General features: G+C 42.7%; 1 protein-coding gene across 1 annotated transcript in view; it reads left to right on the top strand.

Annotated features, from left to right (window-relative positions):
* The window catches only part of LOC308405059 (low-density lipoprotein receptor class A domain-containing protein 4-like), a 285,430-nt gene that overhangs the window by 148,727 nt on the left and 114,429 nt on the right, over window positions 1–22,274 (top strand). Inside the window, exon 3 of the mRNA XM_080895462.1 lies at window positions 1,541–1,681. Within this exon, the coding sequence (XP_080751588.1) occupies window positions 1,541–1,681 (141 nt within the window). The remainder of the gene's footprint in view (window positions 1–1,540; window positions 1,682–22,274) is intronic.

The following is a 22,274-nucleotide window of genomic DNA, read 5'->3' as shown; positions in this document are numbered from 1 at the left end:
CTATTTCAGATCATTTTACGGATTGAAGCACATTAACATGTAACTGCATGTAACAAGTAGTGTTAAGTAATGAACTGCATTACTTTTAGGAGAAGAAACGAGTAATCTGTAACACATGACTTTTTTTGTTACCATCCCAAAAACTGGGATCTTCTATTTAAAGCATCACTTTTACAGGTGGTGGTCATGATGGATTGTGGGTAGTCTACGCACCAGATGTTGATAACCCATAGTGCAAGGAACTAAAAAGAAAAGACTGCATCTACACTAAGAGCTGTTGTCACAGTGCTGGCATAGAGTGCATAGAGTTTTTTCTTCCTTAGAGTAAAAACTAGCGACAATTTAAGGAAATTTTTACTATATTTTTTTTCTTGATTTTTTAAAATACTCGTTTCCATTCAGCATAAATGCATTTTTCCTCCACGTATAATCGAAAAACATATCAATCATAATGTGTCACAGGAAAAACCATCACAGTCTGTACGAGTGCACATCAACACTGTCATTCATGTCTCGCTGTTCTTGCAGTCGGTGAAGTTCTGGCGAACTCGGTGTGAGTGCAGCTCTCACGTATCGGCTTCACTAAAAACACACAAATAACACTCTGAGCCACACTAACATGGCCTTGCTTTGTGGTGCATCAAACACTTTGTTGTTATTATTCTTATTTGTTACGATTAAAGCTCTACATGATTACACACACACACACACACACACATATATATACTTTCCCATTTACAGTTTGGAGGGTTTTTATGTTTTTTTCAAACCAGATAGCGCTAATCAGGCGTATTAATATTTAGAGGGAGAGAAGCATTTTGGTAATAGCCGTGACGGGACCACATTACGGTTCAGGGCTGCGGCACATCAAAGGGCCGTTTGAAAGAGCTGTTTATTTATTTGTTGTTTTGAACGGGAGACCACTTTTTTGTCTGACCTTGTTTCTGTGTGAACTCAGCACATTAACTCTGCTTTGTATTTGAGCTTACAGGTAAAAAAAAAAACCTCATTCCACGCGACCTTGCACATTCTGAAGCGTAGATAACGGGGAGGATTTCACATAACAGTCCAGCATTTGAGCATTTTGTTGTCTGTGCGGTTTATCAATGCTTTTACACATTTTAGAGCTCGCCTGAATGCACTACTACTGCAGTGACACTGGTGTATGTGTGTGGGCGGACTTTTTTTTTTTCAACTTGTGTTTTTCTCTCTCTTTCCCTCTTTTGTAACATGTATTTTTACCAAAAGGCATTTTTATATATATATTTTAATTTTCCACTATGGTTTGATTGTGATTGTTTCTAAATGTTTTTTTTTTTTAATTATAGATCTTTCCAGAGCAGAGAAGAAGCAGACTAATTCTTTAAAAGATGATTATGACTCTGGGATCTTGAATGAATAGAACATTTTGTTCTGATAGGAAACAAAATGTGGTATTAACATCAGGCTTTGCCTCATTTCAATGTACAGCTTCAGACAACTAAATGTTTGTTATTCTTGCTAAGAAATGTAACATGTCTTTTATTCCCTCACCGTACAGAGTGCAAATTCCACTGCACCAATGGGAATTGCTTGCGTCTGGGCTCGCTGATCTGCAACCAGCTGAATAACTGTGGGGACAACAGCGATGAGGAGAACTGCCCTGTGGTCACCCAACACCCTCCGCCGGGCATCTTCAACTGTGAGTGTTGCAGGATGCTGTTACACATCTGTGTCTCTATCTGTCTACCTCAAACCATCAAACCACACCAACGCATCCTCTCTCTGCTTTGCCTCACTTCTGATTTTGCCCCACCGGGGACAAGGGTTTGGGGTTTTGAGCTTTTCTCATGGGTGTTGCAAACTTTCTGACTTCTGCCCCCGGCACTTCACATTCAAAGTTTTTAAATGGTGCAATAGTTAACTTCACACTTACTTTTATCATTCATCAAAGTACTTTTGGCATGTTGTTGTTTTACATTGATCCATCACTTCAGTGTAATCCTAATGAAGCCGTATAACCTGAAAACCCATGTTTCCTTTGCTACTTATCTGGAGCGGTATATTAGTTTCTTCTGTGGACTAAACTACCTGTCCGGTGCAATAGCATGTGTTCGGTCAATAGCAAACCGAGATGGGTTAAGACTCTGTGACAAATGACGAAATGACCCCTGAGCTCTATGTGTGCAATGCCCAAGCTGACACAAACTGACCTGAGACCTGCTTCCTAGTATACTTAGTCTAATTTCAGAGAAACGTGAGTTTACTCAAATGCAAAACTAATCATCTGGAAATTGTGTTGAGGGCTGAAAGCACATGAAATTAATGGCAGGGTAACTGTCACTGCTTGAGAACTTGATTTCAGTTGCATGTTGTATTGTTTTGTGACGTCATCCTTGCTTATCAGTATAAGGGAACAAAGTGTACAGGCATTATACCAAATCTATATACCGCACCCTCTCATCCCTACCGCCAGCACCAGCCACCTGCTTCTAGCTCCTGCTGAGCACCACTGTCCAGGGAACAAGATGAGAGTGTTCCCTTGACTCGTCACAATCAATGAAAACACAGAAGGGGAGTGAGAGAGAGAGAGATGTTGAGAGGGGGAGATGGAAAGAGAGGTGCAGAGAGAGGGAGAGAGAGACAGACAGAGAGAGAGAGAGAGGGTGAAGGACACCACTGGGCTTCAATGGCTGTCTGCCAGGCCACTTTGATGTGCTGCGGCGCTCTCTTTCAACAACTTTTAGGAGGAGAGGGAAAACTTTTTACAGCAGCACTTTCATCCTTGGCTCCATGAGAGAGAGAGAGAGAGAGAGTGTGTGTGTGTGTGTGTGTGTGTGTGTGTGTGTGTGTGTGTGTGTGTGTGTGTGTGTGTGTGTGTGTGTGTGTGTGTGTCTGGCAGGTTTCTTACCTTCCTCTCCATCTCTTTCTCTCATCTCACCCACCCTCATTCACTCCCCCGCCCTCTACCTTCCTCCCTCAAATGTGTTTCACCTCTCCAACCCCTCCAACCTTGTTGTTTTTTGAATCTATCTCACTTTTTTTTTCTGCTGCTGTCTATCTAAATTTCTGCAGCTCTACAAGGCACAGCAAATGAACATTTTTTATATTTATTTAAATTTTAGGGTGATTTAAATGGGTGGGGGTGGGGGGATAATTTCCAATGGATAGAATCCTCCTGAGCTGGGTGCTTAAAATATTTAGCTATCTAGAGCGGATGTTAATGTAAGAGTCTGCAGCTTGCATTACGGGAAAGCTGCTCAATGAGTGTAATTTTCTGAGCTAGTGCACATTTTCTGTTGATGCCATAGAGACACAAGAAGGGCAGAGAGATGGTTGCAGGGAAAAGAAGGTGAGAGAAAGGAGAAAAACGGAATAGGACGATTACAAAAAAATAAGAAAAAGAGTGCAAGCAGTCTCAGGGGGAGACAAGAGACAAAGAGGGGCTTGAAGTGAGATGGAAGACCAGACAGAGACACAGCCATGGATGGAAAGAGAGGGGGATTAAGAGGAGGAAAGGAGGAAGGGAGAGGGACATAGAAAACGTTTCTGTGTTAATGGAGTTTGCCATCTTGTTGCAGCCGCTGGCTGTTGTCGTGGCGGTGGCAGACAGATGGATCATGAATACTGTCTAGACACACTGCAGCCTGATGCCTGCATCTCACTCCCTGCACCTCCTCTGCTCTCCTCTCCTCTCTAGGTTCCTCACATCTGCTGCCAGCTGCAGTTTAGCACAACAGTGAGAAACAAGAAACCAAGTGTTGTGTTAGACATAGGTAATTTACATTTAAATCAGATCTAATAAAAATGGCATTAAAGAGCATCCAAAGTTTGCTTAGTACCTGTGCTTTTGTGGCAGCCAATTTGATTCATTAAAGTGTGTCTTATAATGCCCCAGAGCTTGCTTCCCTAGATTTAATGCATTTGTTAATAATGTTTTTAATTATGCTCGTGCATCTCCTGTACAGGCTGCTAAAGCTACTGTGAAGAGGAGTAAAGTCAACAGAAGGACAGTTAGCATCGTCTACAATGTTTTTTCATTGAAAAAAGTTCCTTTTAAAGTGAGACAGTGTAGCCTTTAAAAATAATGTCATTCTTTCAAAGGGACCTCAAAGCTCAGTTTAGTGCGTTCAAAATACTAAGGCATTTTGTTGGTACGGGCTCAGTGTGGCCAGTAGCTTATAGTGACTGATGTTAGCTCAGGGGTGGGCAATCTCAGTCCACAAGGGCCGGTGTCCCTGCAGGCTTTAGATCTCTCCTTGGGTCAACACACCTGAATCACATGATTAGTTTGTTACCAGGCCTCTGGAGAACTTCAGGACATGTTGAGGAGCTAATTTAGCCATTTAAATCAGCTGTGTTGGTTCGAGGACACATCTAAAACCTGCAGGGACACCGGCCCTCATGAACTGAGATTGCCCACCCCTGTTTTAGCTAGTGTTAATAAAGTCATAGTCATTGAAGACTTCTGTCTCTATGCTAGTTATACAAGAGAGCAAACTACACTGACAAAATAACAAAGCAACAGTCAGACAGCTCGTGTAAGAAATGATTATTATTATTACAGCAGTAGAGTATACGTAAGGGTTGCTAGGCTCTGAGCTCACTTCTCAAAATAGTGTTCCATACAGAAATTAGAGCGTGATGACTAAAGAGTATGCTGGGATGGTGGAGGGGTTGAAACAGTAGTTTAAAGGAAGTGAGAGCAAGTTATTCAGCTTATCGCCACAACTAAATTTGGAGGGTGTGTTAGGGTATATGATGTGAGGAATGTGAGGCATGTTGGTGTGTATGACACACTGTATCTTGAGTTCCCTGCCTGAATTAGTGTCTAGGCTTTGCTTCATACTGCTACCTCTCTTTACCTCTTAGCTATAATAGTTGAATTATAGTTAAATTCACATTAGACTAATTACTGATTCAAATTTGGCCAATGTAGGTCCGGTTCTCACTGTTTGGATTGATCAGCTTCATGCATGTGAAGGATTATCATTACCGAGTAGTTTTCAGTTCAGTCCACAGTTTCTAAGCCCAAATGCAGTGCGTCAGGTGAGAGACATGCTCGTCATTAGTTCTTGCTGTTCGCTGGGTTGTGTACCGCAACTTCATTCTACAATGTGAGACAATATCGAGTTCTACTCTACCTTTGAAAGAGAAGCTATCTGGACTGTAGTCCATGCAAGAGGTATTTTGGCTACGCAATAACAGGTTTTACTCACCACATGGACCACTTACAACATTTGGCTTCCTGCAACTTAGTCCACCTTAGTGGCCAACTTAGTGGCACCTTGACGCCCTTTTGACACCCTGGAAGAGACCAAGTAGACGGAAACGTAACAATGTTACAATGAACAATCTTGATCATGGGCCAACTTTAAATCAGGCATGGCTTTAGATTTCTACTGCTCCACTATCAGAAATGTTTAATCACACCTCATATATGCATATAGGATTCTTGTTAACATGATAACCATAGGATTTTGTTATAATGTAACTTCCAAGTGCATTAGAAATATGAATTACTGGAAGATTAAAGGCAAAAACCGAGGTGCCTGATGTGTATGCACATCATGTCAGTCATCTGTCTCAGACTACGTGAGCATTGATGGAGATTGTGGAATACTCTGACAGCACTCCAACATCAATCCAGGCACGAAATGTGGGAATATTTTATGTAAGACTGCTGTTCATGTAACCTGCAGGCATCTGTAAAATGTAAATATCTAAGAAGCACCTTACAGCCAGTATGAACACACTCAAATGCACCTGCATTCACAGCTTTTTTTTTTGTTACCACAGAGCCAGGATGTATTCCTAAGTGGGTGCTTTTGTTAATATATTTGCATTGATAGATATGTTTATGCATGTGTCATCATCTTAGTTATCTATAGTTATTAGTCATATGCAGTCTGGAAATGCTCTTGGGGACCCATGTGGATATTGACAGATGATTGATTTTGCTGTGGGCGGAGCCAAGAAGCTGTAGTACACAGAAATTTTGCAGCATTCCAATGAGGATTTCCCTGCAGCTCTGAGCACATCGTAAGAACATTTTCTGTAAATCTGCAAAGTACTCCTCCAGTAATTTCAGGACATTATTAGGAGTTGTTCATATTGTGATAAGCAGTAGGCACTCCCTATTTTATTATAAAACCACTCCTAAAAAGGACAGTGCAACATGTCAGGCTTAAAAAAGCTTATAGCAAATAGGATAAAAATATGAGGAAGGCACACGCAGGTTCTTTGTGTCCAGTGAACTACATTTGATGCAGATGCAGATTATGTCCGCTTGGTGTTAGAGTGCCAGAGTAGTAGCACGTACACTATTAAAGTAGCATTATTACTCTAAATAGCAGGAAAAATCCTTGTGGAGGCCCAAGTGACCTTTGAAAAGTAATGGCTGTGTAAAGCACCATTTAGCCCATGAGGAACCTTAAGAGAGCTTGTGTGTTTTTAAGACTGGGTGAGCGTTGCTTGCTGCCGTTTCACTTCAGCCAGGCTTGTCTTGGCTTTCTCACCTTGTTAGGCCCTGCTGAAGTATGAGGAGGGGACAGGGAAGGAGACCAGATGATGGTTCAGATCGATGGTCAACTCTAGCTTAGCCATTGATCCCATTCCAGTGTGAACGGCACTTCAATAGCATCTAGCAAGCCTTCAGGCTGGCTGATTGATTCCGTTTGTCGAGAATCATAACTGAGGAGGCTCATTATTGACTACTCCTCCATCCCAGACAGTCTGAGTGCCTTACACAGTGCTGTTGTCCACCACTGATAGCTTCAATACCTTTTTTTCTGATGCTTTTTTTTTTTTTTTGTGATACACCATTTCTGAGAAGGAGTCTCAATAAAAAAATGAAGGTCACTGCTGTGCTAAAGGTAAGTGCTTAAGCTTATAGTGGGCCGTATATGCTTTCTTATTCACTTTATTTGAGACTCTGTTAGGATTTTTTTTCATCTGTGTGTGAATCCAGTCTATTAACACTTACTTATTTATGCAGTAAGCGTGGGAAGGTGTTTGATGTTGTCTGGCTTGTATTTTTATGTCCATTTTTTTAGAAAGATTGAAAAGCGCTTCAACTTCAGCGGTAACAGGAACGATTGTCTTTGTGATAAAGGAAAACATGATCTTCAGAACACATGCTCGCTCAAAGCAGTTTACCGTTCTCTTTTTTCATTAGAGATTTACTCAGGATACCGCTTGGTGAGGAATGAACCGTGGCTAAGGATTTGGTGGCCACTCATTGCTAATGTTGAAATTTTTTCCATACTGCAAATGTCTGACATTTACATTACATTATACATTGTGAAACTGCAATGCTCCAGTAGGCTGTCTTTCATATTTAGTTTTCTAACACCTAAAACCACTACATGAAACAGTTTTGTTATTACTATCATAACTACTACTTCAAAGCTACAAAGATTTCAGTTAACTTTCGCATTACTAAATTCACAGTAAACATAATTATCCAGTTTAGTTGTGTTTTTCTTTCCATTAACTACTGATGGAAACATCTGCTGTAGCTGCTAACAGAACCCACATGTTCACCAGTCAGTCAGTTTGTTTGTTTGTTTGCCAGTTATCGCGGGCTATAAATATAACTATAACGCTAATTGTGAAGCAGAGACAGAACAGCTGAGCTGTGTTGTCTGGGCACACACAGTAGGTGCCAAGACTTTGTTTCTGTACCATTTAGATCAAATCAAGGTTAGGCACCAGTCACAGTGGTATACAGACCTGTCGGCAACCAACTGGCAACTATGTCTCTACAGGAAAATGTGTATTCCATGACTGGTTGCGAGTGGTTGCTTGGGTTCTCTATGAAATTGATTGCCAGAGCCCCATTCACACTAGGCCGAAAGACCAGTCAGTGACCTCTCTGGTAACCACCAGTTGCTAAGCAAAAGTGTCTATTCCGTGAATGGTTGCCAGCGGATGCTGCTGGTTGCTAGTGCGGAATTGGTTGCAAAGTGATATACAGTGTTGCCTTCTACCTTCTAGTGATTGCTTTTATCACTACCTGGTTGTCATGGTTTCCAGTTACATGGAAGACAACAAACAAGACAATCAAGCAACTGAACAAGTGGCAGTGAAACTGTAAAAAATGCGATGTATACCAGAGAGATTTTACTTGATCAGTTATATTTTTAAATATTAACATTTGGGGGTTGGGTTTTTCCCGTTTTTTCCCAATAAGCAGAAGTTAGCAACAAAATAAAAGATTATAGCTTCTCCCCCCCACCCCCCCTAAAATCAATAAGGCAGGGTTGGTCTCGTCTAAGGTGGTGGTAACTCTTGTCCATTGTCATCCAGTAACTATTTTTACAAATTAAAACGTGACACTCAGATTAGTGTGGAGCAATTTCACCAAATCTGAACTATTCAAAATCCTCATCACTGCTGGAGTTTCTCTTCAGGGCTTTTTAATGTGTAGCTTTGTGATATGGCTACCTGATAAGATTAGCTAGTTTTATGTTTTTCAATAGCAGGAATGATATCATCCTTTATACAGATGACATGTCCAGACGTCCATGTTAATTTGATGTTTTAAGCCTTGAGTGGTTTAGGCCATATTCTCTGTGACTGAAGCTGAAAGTGTTTAGCAAACCCCATTATTAGATCTGTCCCAGTGGCCATTCCCATCCCAGTGTTGGTGATCCTAGACGCGTATTATCTTGATTTCTTCTACCGCCCAGCCTGCTCTTACAAGCATCTCTAAAGCATTTTTCATCCGTCTTCTTTGCTTCTTTTTTTTTCTCACCCGAGGCTCTCCAATGGTCTCTGCGTCTATTTCCTCCCTGCTTTTCATCACTTAGCCTAATCTCATGTCTATCTTCTCCCTCCCTGCTATCCTATTCCTTATTACCCCATCCCCTCTGCTTCCTTCGTTTGCAATCGCATGTTCCTTTTTACCCACTTTTGACCCTAAAGCCCATGTTAGGTGACTTGCTGTGTAATTATTGTGTCAACATTGGCAGAGTCTCTCGCTGTGCAGCTGTTTTCAATGCCAGGACTTGCTCTCCACTGCGACTCAGAGGTCAATTAGGCAGCAAGTGAATGTAGCTGCGGGATGCCGCTAATTGAATGGGGCCGTTGGGTTTAAAGCATTGATTGTGGAGGGATGGTTTGTGAGCTGATCATTGCTGTGGTGACCTCCAGACCACAGACATACCTCAGAAACGTGTGTGTGTGTGTATGTGTTTGAGTCTAAATTCAGATTGCTATATAAGTGGTCTTAACCTGTCTCCAGTGTCTCCGTTCTACAGGGATGACTTGTTTTGTATTGCTTCTACTGGCACTGCGTTAGACCAGAGTTATATATAGGACAGTAATTCAGTATGAATTAAGAACACACAGTCAATACAAAACAGTGCAATAATGGACAGTTAAAGACGCATGGGTCACAAGCCTTAGTGTCAGTCCCAAGCATGGACAAATGGGAGGGTTGTGTCTGGAAGGGCAAAATCGAAAACATGCGGATCCATCCACCCTAAGTGAGTAAGTAAAAGTTTATTTGTAGCTTGGCAAGTTATGCTGCAGGGAAAAAGCGTCGTCAAAAATAACACCTAAATTTCTGATGCTACGCTTCTGCGAGAGATCCAGATCACTCAGTTGCTGTTTAATGTGGGACACTGCACTGTCCAGTGCAATAATCAAAGTTTCAGTTTTATCTGGGTTTAATTGTAGGTAGTTGTTATTCAACCATTGGTTAATGTTTGTTCAGCAAACTCTTTTTAAACCAAGCTTAAAAGAGCAGTGTAGCTGAATATCGTTGGCAAAAAGATGATAAAACACATCACTAAACTGCTGTATTATGTGGCCTAAAGAAGGAATATTTATTAAAAACAAAATAAATCCCAACATGGCGCCTTGAGGGACTCCACATAGTTGCTCTGCAGATTCAGACATAATCTGGTTTAAGGACACACTAAAACCGCACATCCCAGCAAGATCCCTCAGCCTGTTTAACATTGTAGTATGATTAACTGTGTCAAAAGCTAAGGAGAGGTATTTTAAGACCAAGACTGTGTATTCTCAAGTGTTTCAGTGGAATGCATTTTGCAAAAACCAGATTGGAAACAGTCAAAGTTGTTGTGTTTTTCCAAGCAGGCGGTAAGGTGGGCAGCAACTGCCTGCTCACTTACACTCAACAAAAATATAAACGCAACACCTTTGTTACTGCTCCCATTCCCCATGGGATGGACGTAGAGACCTAAAATTCATTCCAGATACACAATATAACCATCCCTCCCAAACAGTGGTCACAAATCAGTCCAAATGTGTGGTAGTGGGCACATCTGCTATATTGAGATAATCCATCCCACCTCACAGGTGTGCCACATCAGGATGCTGATCTGACATCATGAGTAGTGCACAGGTGTACCTCAGACTGCCCACAACAAAAGGCCACCCTGGAATGTGCAGTTTTTTGCGCTATTGGGGGTCTGGGGACCCAGAACCCGTCAGTATCTGGTGTGACCACCATTTGCCTCATGCACATCGTCGCATGGAGTCTATCAGATTGTCAATTGTGGCCTGTGGAATGTTGGTCCACCCCACTTCAATGGCTGTGCGAGGTTGTTGGATATTCGTGGGAACTGGTACACGGTGTCGTATACTCCGGTCAAGCACATTCCGAACATGCTCAATGGGTGACATGTCCGGTGAGTATGCTGGCCATGCAAGAACTGGGACATTCTCAGCTGCCATCTGCCCTGAACAATGTGAACCATGATTCATCCGTGAAGCGCACACCTCTCCAACGTGCCAGACGCCATCGAATGTGAGCATTTGCCCACACAAGTCTGTTACGGCGACGAGCTGGAGTCAGGTCAAGACCCCGATGAGGACGACGGGCATGCAGTTGAGCATCCCTGAGACGGTTTCTGACAGTTTGTGCAGAAATTGTTTGGTTGTGCAAACCAATTGTTCCAGCAGCTGTCTGGGTGGCTGGTCTCAGACGATCTTGGAGGTGAACCTGCTGGATGTGGAGGTCCTGGGCTGGTGTGGTTACACGAGGTCTGCGGTTGTGAGGCCGGTTGGATGTGCTGCCATATTCTCTGAAACGCCTGTGGAGACGGCTTATGGTTGAGAAATGAACATTCAATGCACGGGCGACAGATCTGGTTGACATTCCTGCTGTCAGCATGCCAATTGCACGCTCCCTCATTGCTTGTGGCATCTGTGGCATTTTGCTGTGAGACAAAACTGCACCTTCCAGGGTGGCCTTTTGTTGTGGGCAGTCTGAGGTACACCTGTGCACTACTCATGATGTCAGATCAGCATCCTGATGTGGCACACCTGTGAGGTGGGATGGATTATCTCAATATAGCAGATGTGCCCACTACCACACATTTGGACTGATTTGTGACCACTGTTTGGGAGGGATGGTTATATTGTGTATCTGGAATGAATTTTAGGTCTCTACGTCCATCCCATGGGGAATGGGAGCAGTAACAAAGGTGTTGCGTTTATATTTTTGTTGAGTGTACGTCTTGACATAAAAGGGTGTTTGGAAATTGCTCTATAATTTTGATATAATGTCAGGTCCAAGTTGGGGTGTTTTGAGCTTTGGTTCCACAGTGGCTTGTTTAAAAAAGCTGGGGAACATCCCAGTCTGAAGAAAAACATTAAAAGGTTTACAACCTATGGGGCGACAGTCAAAGACTTTGATAAAAACCTTGGTGGGCATGAAGACGGCTTCATTTTATGTTATTTGCCAGGGCCACCATATCATCAAATTTCACAGGTGTAAAGGTAGACCAGGAGTAAGAATTAGATGCCTCATTAGCAGAATAAGCTAGCTTTGGGGAGTTTTTGACATTGATTTCTCTAATCTTATTGACAAAAAGCCCTTTGGAGTGCACATTTATAGGTACTGTAGCTAGAGACAACTGGTGGTTACCAGCACTGATTTTGTCAAAAAAGACCTTGGGATTTCTCTTGATATGTTGATATTCTTTGATATGAATCTAGAAAAATATTCTGATCTGGTACTTTTACTGGTTCATTTAGGTAGAGCATTAGATCTTGAAGTTAGAGCCTGGGTGCTTCAAGTTTTCTTCCATAGTCCTTCAGCTTTGCAACACATTCTCCTTAAGTTTAAAGTAGACTCATACCTTCTGTGTGATAGAACTTGATAGGTGCCACTTGATCCAAAATGGATAAGCATTCTCTGTTACAGCACTGGACAAGAGTGTTTACATGACTTCTATTAGAACGCAGAGAAATGTCAAACATGACAGCGGACCTTTCAGCAGTAGTCTCAGTTATTATGCATCGATGAGTTTTTGATTTCAGGATTGTTTGATTAGAGCTAAAGTTGAGGTCAGAAAAGACACACTTATGGTCACTCAAATGCACATCCTCCACAACCTTGGTTCCTCTCGTGTGATGCTCGATAATGTTGATGGCCACAGAAAAACAAGGTATGTGTCACGGTCCGGGGCAGCGGCCGTGTGGAGAGCGGAAGGAGGACTCAAAACGCAGCACTTATTCAGGTGTGAGGGTGATTTATTGATAATATCCAATATAAAGTGGGGATGGTAAAACAGAACTAAGGATGAACTAACTGGGAGAAACTACACAAAGAAATAGCAAACCTGAGCATGAAGGGAGAACAGCGGGGAGAGCACGCAGGGGATTACACCAGGTATGAACACAGACGACGCGACGAGGAGCAGAGGAAATCACACACTATAAATACACAAAGAGACACTGGGAAATCACACACAGGTGGGGGAAACAGCTGGACCTGATTAACCTGACGAGACAGGGGAACACTAACACCAGGGACCAACAGAGGGAGCACAAACCCAGAACCCAGTGTCTAAAATCCCAAACACAAACCATCCCAAAACAGCCATGAATAATAATGAAAGTAATAACAATAAAGAACATAAACATAAAGTCACTGAGTCATGGTCGCAGGACCATGACAGTATGGTTTTTCAGATGAGTTGGTCCAAAAACATGTACTTTTGAACAAAGTTAAAATAATCAGATATAGATAAGAGTTCAGCTGCTATGTTTGATCAGAAATCATCAATATGAATGTTAAAATCCCCAAGAATTAGAACTTTCTCCAACTTAATAATATAAGATAAAAAGTCGGATAGGAGCAGCTAGCAGAGCACAGTTATGTAGGTGAATAAACTCGCCAACCCTCTGCCATGTTTCCTTGAGAAACAAAAAAAAATCTGTTTTTTCCTGTGAAAAGCTCAACTAAGTAACTAACTAACTCAGCTAAGGAACAAAGACTGGTTGGTGATGGAGTGAATGTTCAGAAGAGCAATCCGACAGTGTAGGTTTCGCATCAGGTGGCCACAGTGGGACTGACAGCAGACCTTGTCCGTTCACGAGATTTCCAACTGTGCCGCGTGACCAACCACTGGTTTGGCAATGCAAGACCCAGGGCCATAGTGGTAAGGCTGCAATCGACAGAATCCAGAGGATTACACGAGAAGAACCAAGGCTACAGTGGCTGTGAGGGTGTATTTCCAACCACAACCTGGAGAGTAACCGGCAGTCAAAACGGTGAAGCCTCCCGTCCAATCGGTGGATTTCCAACCTGGAGGCTCGTCTAATCTGTACCTGGATGCCAGACGCTTTTCCTTGATTTCTTTTTAGGATTTCCTCAGGTACGTTCCGTGACTACTAAAAAATATTCAGGTGAGGAAGTGAAGCACACAAATGGTGGCGGAAAAGTTTTCTTATAACTGTTGCAATCATTGAAAAGGTGTTCCGTAGACCCTTAGATGTATACACAGCAGAAGTGAGTTGCTTGGGCTGATATTATACCAGAAAATGCATAAAATACAAGAATAAATCACAGACAGGTAGCTGCCAACCTTAGCACAAGCCCCATCTTTTGCACTGTCTGTGGCAACAGCAACCAAAAAACCTTTATTCGGAATAGTGTTATAGTGTTACCATTTGCTAGTGCTGATTTTTAATCTTAATTTATATGAAGAAAGTAAAGCAAGTGTGAGTTGTGTTTTGAATTTGAATTTCCTGTTTGTTTTTTTTAAATACAGACAAAATTAGGGTTAAAATACCAGACGGATACCACTAAGAGAAGTACTATTTTAAGGATATCCATTGCTGGTCAAAGCATTTGTGAAATAAATGTAATCTAATTAGCAAAAAGGCTTCAAATGCAATCTGTTATTTTTCCTTCAGATCAGAAGTAGCTAAATATAATATTAATCATGTGATGTTATCAGCTCACACGGAGGGTATGTCACTAGGCCCTGCAGTCCGTTTTGGAATTCTTTTCATTATGCGGTGTGAGCGAGCGGTCCACTCTCAAGGCTCCATAGGAGCGCCCCCTCTCAGTGACCGGCGTTCCTTTGATTGTGTTGCAGGATCCCCGAGGCAGCGGATGGTTTTGCACTGAAACATCTCACATGCGTTACTAATGAAGACAGCAAACGTTTGTCATTCTCTGTGATCAATGCTTTACTGATCAGTCTGACGTGTGTTTAGAGCTTTAGAGTGGTGACAGCTGACAGCTGATGGCTTTCAGTAGCAAATGCATTGTTGTTAATTCGCCACAGATCTCAACATAACATCTGCTAGTGTATATAACAGCGGGGGGCCTGCTGTGCTGCCAGGAGATGTTTCTGTGACACGTTTAAGATTGGCTGACTGACCTGATTTTGACCTACATGCATAAAATATTTTATTTTTTTATATATTTTTTTTGAACTGCTACCACACCAACCATACCACCTCCCTTTATATTTTTGTACTTACAAGCCGGCACATTCTGTTCTATGTTTATTGGCAAATGTTGTGTTGCAGATCATGTTGACTCTTTGAGCCACATAAAGATGTCTTTTTTTTTTTTACCTCTCCTGCATCCTTTAATGATGAGTTTAGGTACCTCTGTATGTATCAATAAAAATGTGATTTGATGACCATCAGAACAGTTTCCGGGGTTTTTTGAGGGTAGCTGCAAAGGCAGAGAGCACCCTCACCAACTTCCACCCAGTCATTTGGTTTCATAAGCAGTCCTGAAATATGACAGAAAGCACTCAGTTCAGAAAAGAGCTTCAAGGGTAGGTAAGCTTCCAAGGGGTAAAGAGTTAATGTATTACAGAGGTGTTTTCAGGATTGTTTTAAAAATCCTGTGAGAAGATTTGCCATTGAGGACAATGAGAAATCAATAAATACTGTATTGCAGCCAATGAAGTATACGGGGCGATTGTGGCTCAAGAGTTGGGAGTTCGCCTTGTAATCGGAAGGTTGCTGGTTTGAGCACCGGCTTGGACAGTCTCAGTCGTTGTGTCCTTGGGCAAGACACTTCACCCGTTGCCTACTGGTGGTGGTCAGAGGGCCCGGTGGCGCCAGTGTCCGGCAGCCTCGCCTCTGGTAGCTTGCCATCACCAGTGTGTGAATGTGTGTGTGAATGGGTGGATGACTGGATGTGTAAAGCGCTTTGGGGTCCTTAGGGACTAGTAAAGCGCTATATAAATACAGGCCATTTACCATATACTAGCTGCAGTGGAGGACAAGGTTGAACCGCAAGTAGCTAAAACAAATGCAGTCTTGTCTTTTCAAAGTAAATGTCTTCCCACAATATCTGGGAAGTAAGAAATTTCAGTGCACATTAAAGAACATTATTTGCTTACTTTCTTACATATTTACTGAGGAGAAAAAGTGTTTTCCTGTTGCAGTTTCCTCCTGTAGTTGCATCAATATGACACCACAGTTTTGGGGAAACTTTTGTGAAATGTCAGGATGCGTGCAGCGGCACCCAAGGCCGCCTATTCAGTCACGCACCTGTTGTATTGCAAGTGCGATTACACATGATGGCAGACAATCAGCCGCTGAGGCACAGAGCTGCGATCGCATCCAGATGAACCGATGATTAATTAGGTCTGCATGTCATTAGCACGAATGCGCTGGAGGACCATATGTGTCATCTTCAGTTTTACTATGCCGTTCCTAAAAGGGATCTATTGAATGGACATGTGCGTGTGAGACGCAGAGAGAGGAAAGAACGAGAGATGGGAGGGATTTCCAGCTCATTAAGATTCAGATTAGCGAAGCCATCCACTTGTTGTCCTCGGGCCCTCTGTGGAGCGGCCTGCTCTTCTGTGTGGTTCAAGGATTTACTCAGAGCAGACACAACATGAGAAACACTTGGGAAAGCACTGGATAAACACATTCATCAGGACCTCCCTCTTCCTTTCTTTTATCTTTCTCGCATTTACTTTCTGTAGCTGCTGCTTTCATCTGTGTTTCTGCTGTCTCTCTTTGTCTCTCGCCCTCCTTTCCTAAGCCCAGCGGCAGTCTTTGTAGCTTGTTTAATGTTTTTTTTTCCTACCCCCGGCCGTACTCAGGTTAGACACGAGTGGCGCCTGGCTCTAAGTCCGCCGGCCCAGGTGGCGACGACAGCAGCTGCAGATCCTTAGAACCTCGGCTGCCGCCGCCCCCTCACCACACCATCACTTAACAGCGACAGCTCCGAACTCCTTCCTTCCATATGGTCACCTCCAAAGCTGAACCGCCTTTCGAGTCAGAGAGGGGGCTGAAGTGATTGTTCAGTCCTTTTTGGATATTCATGAGGCTTTAACATAGGAGATGTGCTTGATTTATTTTACTTTGAGAGACCGGTCAGTGTTGGAGGGTGGTGGAGTGCCGAGTAAATTGAGTGCACTTCAAAATATCTCCAAAATGCCAATGAAGGAAAAAAAATAGGCTTATGTTGCATGAATGTCATTCATTGTTGAGGCTGTTGGAAGGTGTTGAAGACCGTTCCATCAGTTTTAAGTTGTTTTCTGAATAAAAAAATTGCATTAAAGGGTAACTTTCTTATCATGGAGAGTGCTGGGAAGCTTATGAAAACAGTTGTGTATTGTCCTCTCAAGGGAGCTTTGTGAAGTCTGATCAAGTGGGGTCAGACTGTGGTAAAAACTTGGAATATGGAGTTCAAATGATGTGGGTGTTTAAATGGCAAAGACAGCCAGTGCTGCTACGCTGCATTGTGGATATTAGAGAATATAGGGATTTTAGAGACAAAAAATAGGGACATCTTAGCCTTTTCTACTTCATTTTTCTTTTTTGATTAATTTTGTTTTAAATCTTTTAATTGCAGGAATCCTCTTTAGAGCTTAGATCTAAACTTTTCATTTTCTAACCAGATTAACTTTCTTTCTTTTTCCATTAATTCATAATTAATGTATTATTAATGCACCGGTCCTCATAATGTCATGCCATTTTTAGGGCTTTGAATGCAAATATGAATAATGACCAGCAAACAATGAGCCGTGTGTCATTTTTCATGTCACGAACTCCAGAAATCATCAAGAGATTGGTGCCGGGTGGTGGCAGGGGGTTGTTTTTATGTTGTTTTTCTTCATCCCCATGACTCACGCAGTGTTGCTTTTTGATCCGATGACATCTCCAGCCGCTGCCGCCACACTGGAGCCTTGCCCTTCCCCTTCCTTTATTTCTTTTATCTACAGCTGTGGATTGTCGTAAAACGTCTTTAATCGATTAACGAAAGTATAAAGAGTTCTGAGATTTAAACAGAAAAAAAAAGGTGAAGCTCTAAGTGTTACCCAGAGGTGCAAATGACAGATGAACGTGGCACTCTTAAAACTCTTTCAGAACTTCTCACTCCTCTTTCTCCTGCAGGCTTGTCAGAGTGCAGATTGTCTTCCAAGTTTGGGAATTCAAATATTCTTTTTCAGATATCGGAAGAAAGAGGAGTCTCCAGTGATGGCTGCTGCTGCGGCACTGTGTACCTGTTATGTGGGTCTGCTTCAATGAGAAAACACTCTTCTCCGGTGTTTTCCTTTTGGCATAGTTTACATTCCAGCGCAGATGTAGGATGGAGGTTTTGTCTCCAGCTACCACTGTAAGAAACCCAAACGTGTTGCAATGTTTCTGTTCGGCCCGGCCCCTCCTGAGTCGTTAGTATGCATAACAGGCACACTCCGGTGAACAGGTCGAGGTTGGAGGTCAAGGGTGAGTGGAGCTAATGCTTTCATGCTCTTGATTCAGCTCCTCTCGGGTGTAATACCCGCCTGTCAATTTGTTTGAGCTGCGGATTTACATAATGAATTTATATTAGCCACTGTTCTCCACACACTCCCTCCTTCACTCCCGTCTCTCTCTCTCTCTTCAACTCCTCTCTCAGTGTTGCAATTACTCCCTTTGCTCTCCCCTTCCCTCTCTCTCTCTCTTTACTTCCCCTTGTTCTCCCCCTCCTCCTTCTCTCCACTCCCCTCATCCTCCTCTCATCAAGTTTACCAAGTGCCCAGAGAGCAGAGTGTTTAAATGCAAACGAGCCTCATTTCCAAACTGACGCCACAGCCCAAGTATGCCTCGCACACAACAGCTTCAAGCCCCGCTGAGAGGTTTCGACAAGAGATGGATGGATGGAGATGATGGAAACAGAGTGAGAGAAAGCGTGATGGAAATGGAGAGAGGAGTGGGGATTCTTGGAAGTGCCGCGTGTTTAAAATAGGACGCAGAGCGGGAGTGCGGCGGAGCTCGTAGGTGTCAGGCGCTATTGACAGTCCCGCCAGAGAAGAGGTGATGAACGAGCCACTGTCTTATTAGTCAGAACATTCCATTCACCGCACAATGAGGTATTTTTAATTTCTGCTCCGGCGCTGCTGCCAAGTTCAACACTATCGTAGTATTTCGTGTTTATGCACTTTCATCATAATAACCTCAAAAAAGCATTGTCAACGCTCTTATTGGTTTAACCTACAGTGGGGTGAAAAAGTGGTGGTGTGTTTGCCTCCTTCCTGATTTTTGTACGTTTGTCACACTAAAATGTTTCAGATCACACAAATTCAAATATTAGAGAAAGATGACAAAATTAAACACAAAATGCAGTTTTTAAATGAAGGTGTTTATTATTAAGAGGGGAAAAAATCCAAACCTACATGGCCATGTGTGAAAAAGGGATTGCCCCCCCCATTTATAATTAACGGTGGTGCCCTGATTACTGCCACACCTGTTCTCAATCAAGAAATTACTTAAATACGACCTGCCTGACAAAGTGAAGTAGATCAAAAGGTCCTTCCTCCGATCCAAGGAAATTCAGGAACAAATGAGAACACAAGTAATTGAGATCTCTCAGTCTGGAAAAGGTTATGAAGCCATTTCTAAAGCTGTGGGATTCCACAGTCTCCACACTGTTATCCACAAATGGCGAAAACATCGACTAGTGGTGAACCTTAACATAAGTGGCTGGTCAACCAAAATTACCCCAAGAGCACAGCAACGACTCATCCAAGAGGTCATGTTGATGATCCCCAAGGCTTTTGGGAAAATACTCTGATGAGACAAAAGTTTAATTTTTTGGAAGGTGTGTGTCCCATTACATCTGGTGCAAAACTAACACAGCATTTCAGAAAAGGAGCATCATACCAACAGTAAAACAGGGTGGTGGTAGTGTGATGATGTGGGACTTTTTTGCTGCTTCAGGATGTGGTAGACTTGCTGTGCTAAATGGAAACATGAATTCTGCCATCTACCAAAACATCCTGAAGGAGAATGTCCGGCCATCGGCCACTTGGGTTCTGCAGCCTGGACAATGATCCAAAACACACAATCAAGTCCACCTCTGAATGGCTTAAGAAAAACAAAATGAAGACTTTGGAGTGGCCTGGTCAAAGTCCTGACATTAATCCAATTGAGATGCTGTGGCATGACCTTAAAAAGGTGGTTCATGCTCCAAAACCCTCCATTGTGGTTGAATTACAACAATTCTGGAAAGATGAGTGGGCCAGAATTCCTCCACAGCCTTTTAAAAAACTCACCGCCAGTTACCAGAAACACTTTTGATTGCAGTTGTTGCTGCTACGGGTGGCCCAACCAGTTATTCGGTTTAGAAAGCAATTATTTGGGGGGAATTTTCCTCCCTTAATAATAAACACCTTATTATATTTGTCTAATATTTACATTTGTTTGATGATCTGAAAACATTTAAGTCTGACAAGCAATATATCAGGAAGGAAGCAAGCCAAACCACATGTTCCTGAGCAGAGTTCTGTTTTGCATTTTGACTATGTTTTGGATTTTGTACAGAAAATACAGACTGCCCAGGAAGTCTGTTTACTATCTGCAGCAGTGTTTTACATTAAGAGGCAACCTCCAGGTCTGAGAAAAATGAAGCCACCATCAAAGTGCCAAAACAATTGCAGTTCCTCTAATGGCCACATGAGGCTCACTCCAAAAGCGAGTCAGTCCTCATAGACTGGAATGTTAACATATTCAGGTTTATAACATTAAAAAGCATGTTTGGGTGCTTTTGAATGCTCAGTGGCTGAGCAGACCTGAGAGCAGAGGTCCAGGATCAAGTCCACCCAAGGCCTTTCCTGCAAATCTTCCCCCTCTCTCTGTCCAATTTCCTTGTCACAATTTCACTAACCAGGAAAGGCAAAAAATGCCAAAACCAAAAGTCTTCCAAAAGCATGTTCACAGGATGGTTAGAAAAAAGTTCTCCCTTTCATAATGTCTATAGGGGTATGGGGTGGCTTCTTTGATTGATAGTGTGTGCTAAAACAGGAAGTTATAGCTTGTAGGTATCTGCTAGGCTTCACCTTTGATAGTCCCTCTAACTGCACTGAACTACCCTCAAAGCACTTTTTACTGCAGTCACACACACATTCATACAAGCGCTTTTTCTGTGCCTAAGCACCTTGTTTAACATTTGCACACATACAGTGGGGCAAAAAAGTATTTAGTCAGCCACCGATTGTGCAAGTTCCCCACTTAAAATGATGACAGAGGTCAGTAATTTGCACCAGAGATACACTTCAACTGTGAGAGACAGAATGTGAAAAAAAAATCCATGAATCCACATGGCAGGATTTGTAAAGAATTTATTCGTAAATTAGGGTGGAAAATAAGTATTTGGTCACCTCAAACATGGAAAATCTCTGGCTCTCACAGACCTGTAACGTCTTCTGTAAGACGCTTTTCTGTCCCCCACTCGTTACCTGTATGAATGGCACCTGTTTGAACTCACCATCTGTATAAAAGACACCTGTCCACAGCCTCAAACAGTCAGACTCCAAACTCCGCCATGGCCAAGACCAAAGAGCTTTCGAAGGACACCAGGAAAAGTATTGTAGACCTGCACCAGACTGGGAAGAGTGAATCTACAATAGGCAAGCAGCTTGGTGTGAAAAAATCAACTGTGGGAGCAATCATCAGAAAATGGAAGACATACAAGACCACTGATAATCTCCCTCGATCTGGGGCTCCACGCAAGATCTCATCCCATGGGGTCAAAATGATCATGAGAACGGTGAGCAAAGATCCCAGAACCACACGGGGGGACCTGGTGAATGACCTGCAGAGAGCTGGGACCAAAGTAACAAAGGTCACCATCAGTAACACACTACAACGGCAGGGAATCAAATCCCGCAGTGCCAGACGTGTTCCGCTGCTGAAGCCAGTGCATGTCCAGGCCCGTCTGAAGTTTGCCAGAGAGCACATGGATGATACAGCAGAGGATTGGGAGAATGTCATGTGGTCAGATGAAACCAAAGTAGAACTTTTTGGTATAAACTCAACTCGTCGTGTTTGGAGGAAGAAGAATACTGAGTTGCATCCCAAGAACACCATACCTACTGTGAAGCATGGGGGTGGAAACATCATGCTATGGGGCTGTTTTTCTGCCAAGGGGACAGGACGACTGATCCGTGTTAAGGACAGAATGAATGGGGCCATGTATCGTGAGATTTTGAGCCAAAACCTCCTTCCATCAGTGAGAACTTTGAAGATGAAACGAGGCTGGGTCTTCCAACATGACAATGATCCAAAACACACCGCCCGGGCAACAAAGGAGTGGCTCCGTAAGAAGCATTTGAAAGTCCTGGAGTGGCCTAGCCAGTCTCCAGACCTCAACCCCATAGAAAATCTGTGGCGGGAGTTGAAAGTCCGTGTTGCTCGGCGACAGCCCCAAAACATCACTGCTCTCGAGAAGATCTGCATGGAGGAATGAGCCAAAATACCAGCTACTGTGTGTGCAAACCTGGTAAAGACGTATAGTAAACGTTTGACCTCTGTTATTGCCAACAAAGGTTATGTTACAAAGTATTGAGTTGTATTTTTGTTATTGACCAAATACTTATTTTCCACCCTGATTTACGAATAAATTCTTTACAAATCCTACCATGTGGATTCATGGATTTTTTTTTTCACATTCTGTCTCTCACAGTTGAAGTGTACCTCTGGTGAAAATTACTGACCTCTGTCATCATTTTAGGTGGGGAACTTGCACAATCGGTGGCTGACTAAATACTTTTTTGCCCCACTGTACT

This window comes from Rhamphochromis sp. 'chilingali', assembly GCF_963969265.1.
Source record: "Rhamphochromis sp. 'chilingali' genome assembly, chromosome: 11".
NCBI classification, from domain to species: Eukaryota; Metazoa; Chordata; class Actinopteri; order Cichliformes; family Cichlidae; genus Rhamphochromis; species Rhamphochromis sp. 'chilingali'.
This window is presented reverse-complemented; position numbering and strand designations above follow the sequence as displayed.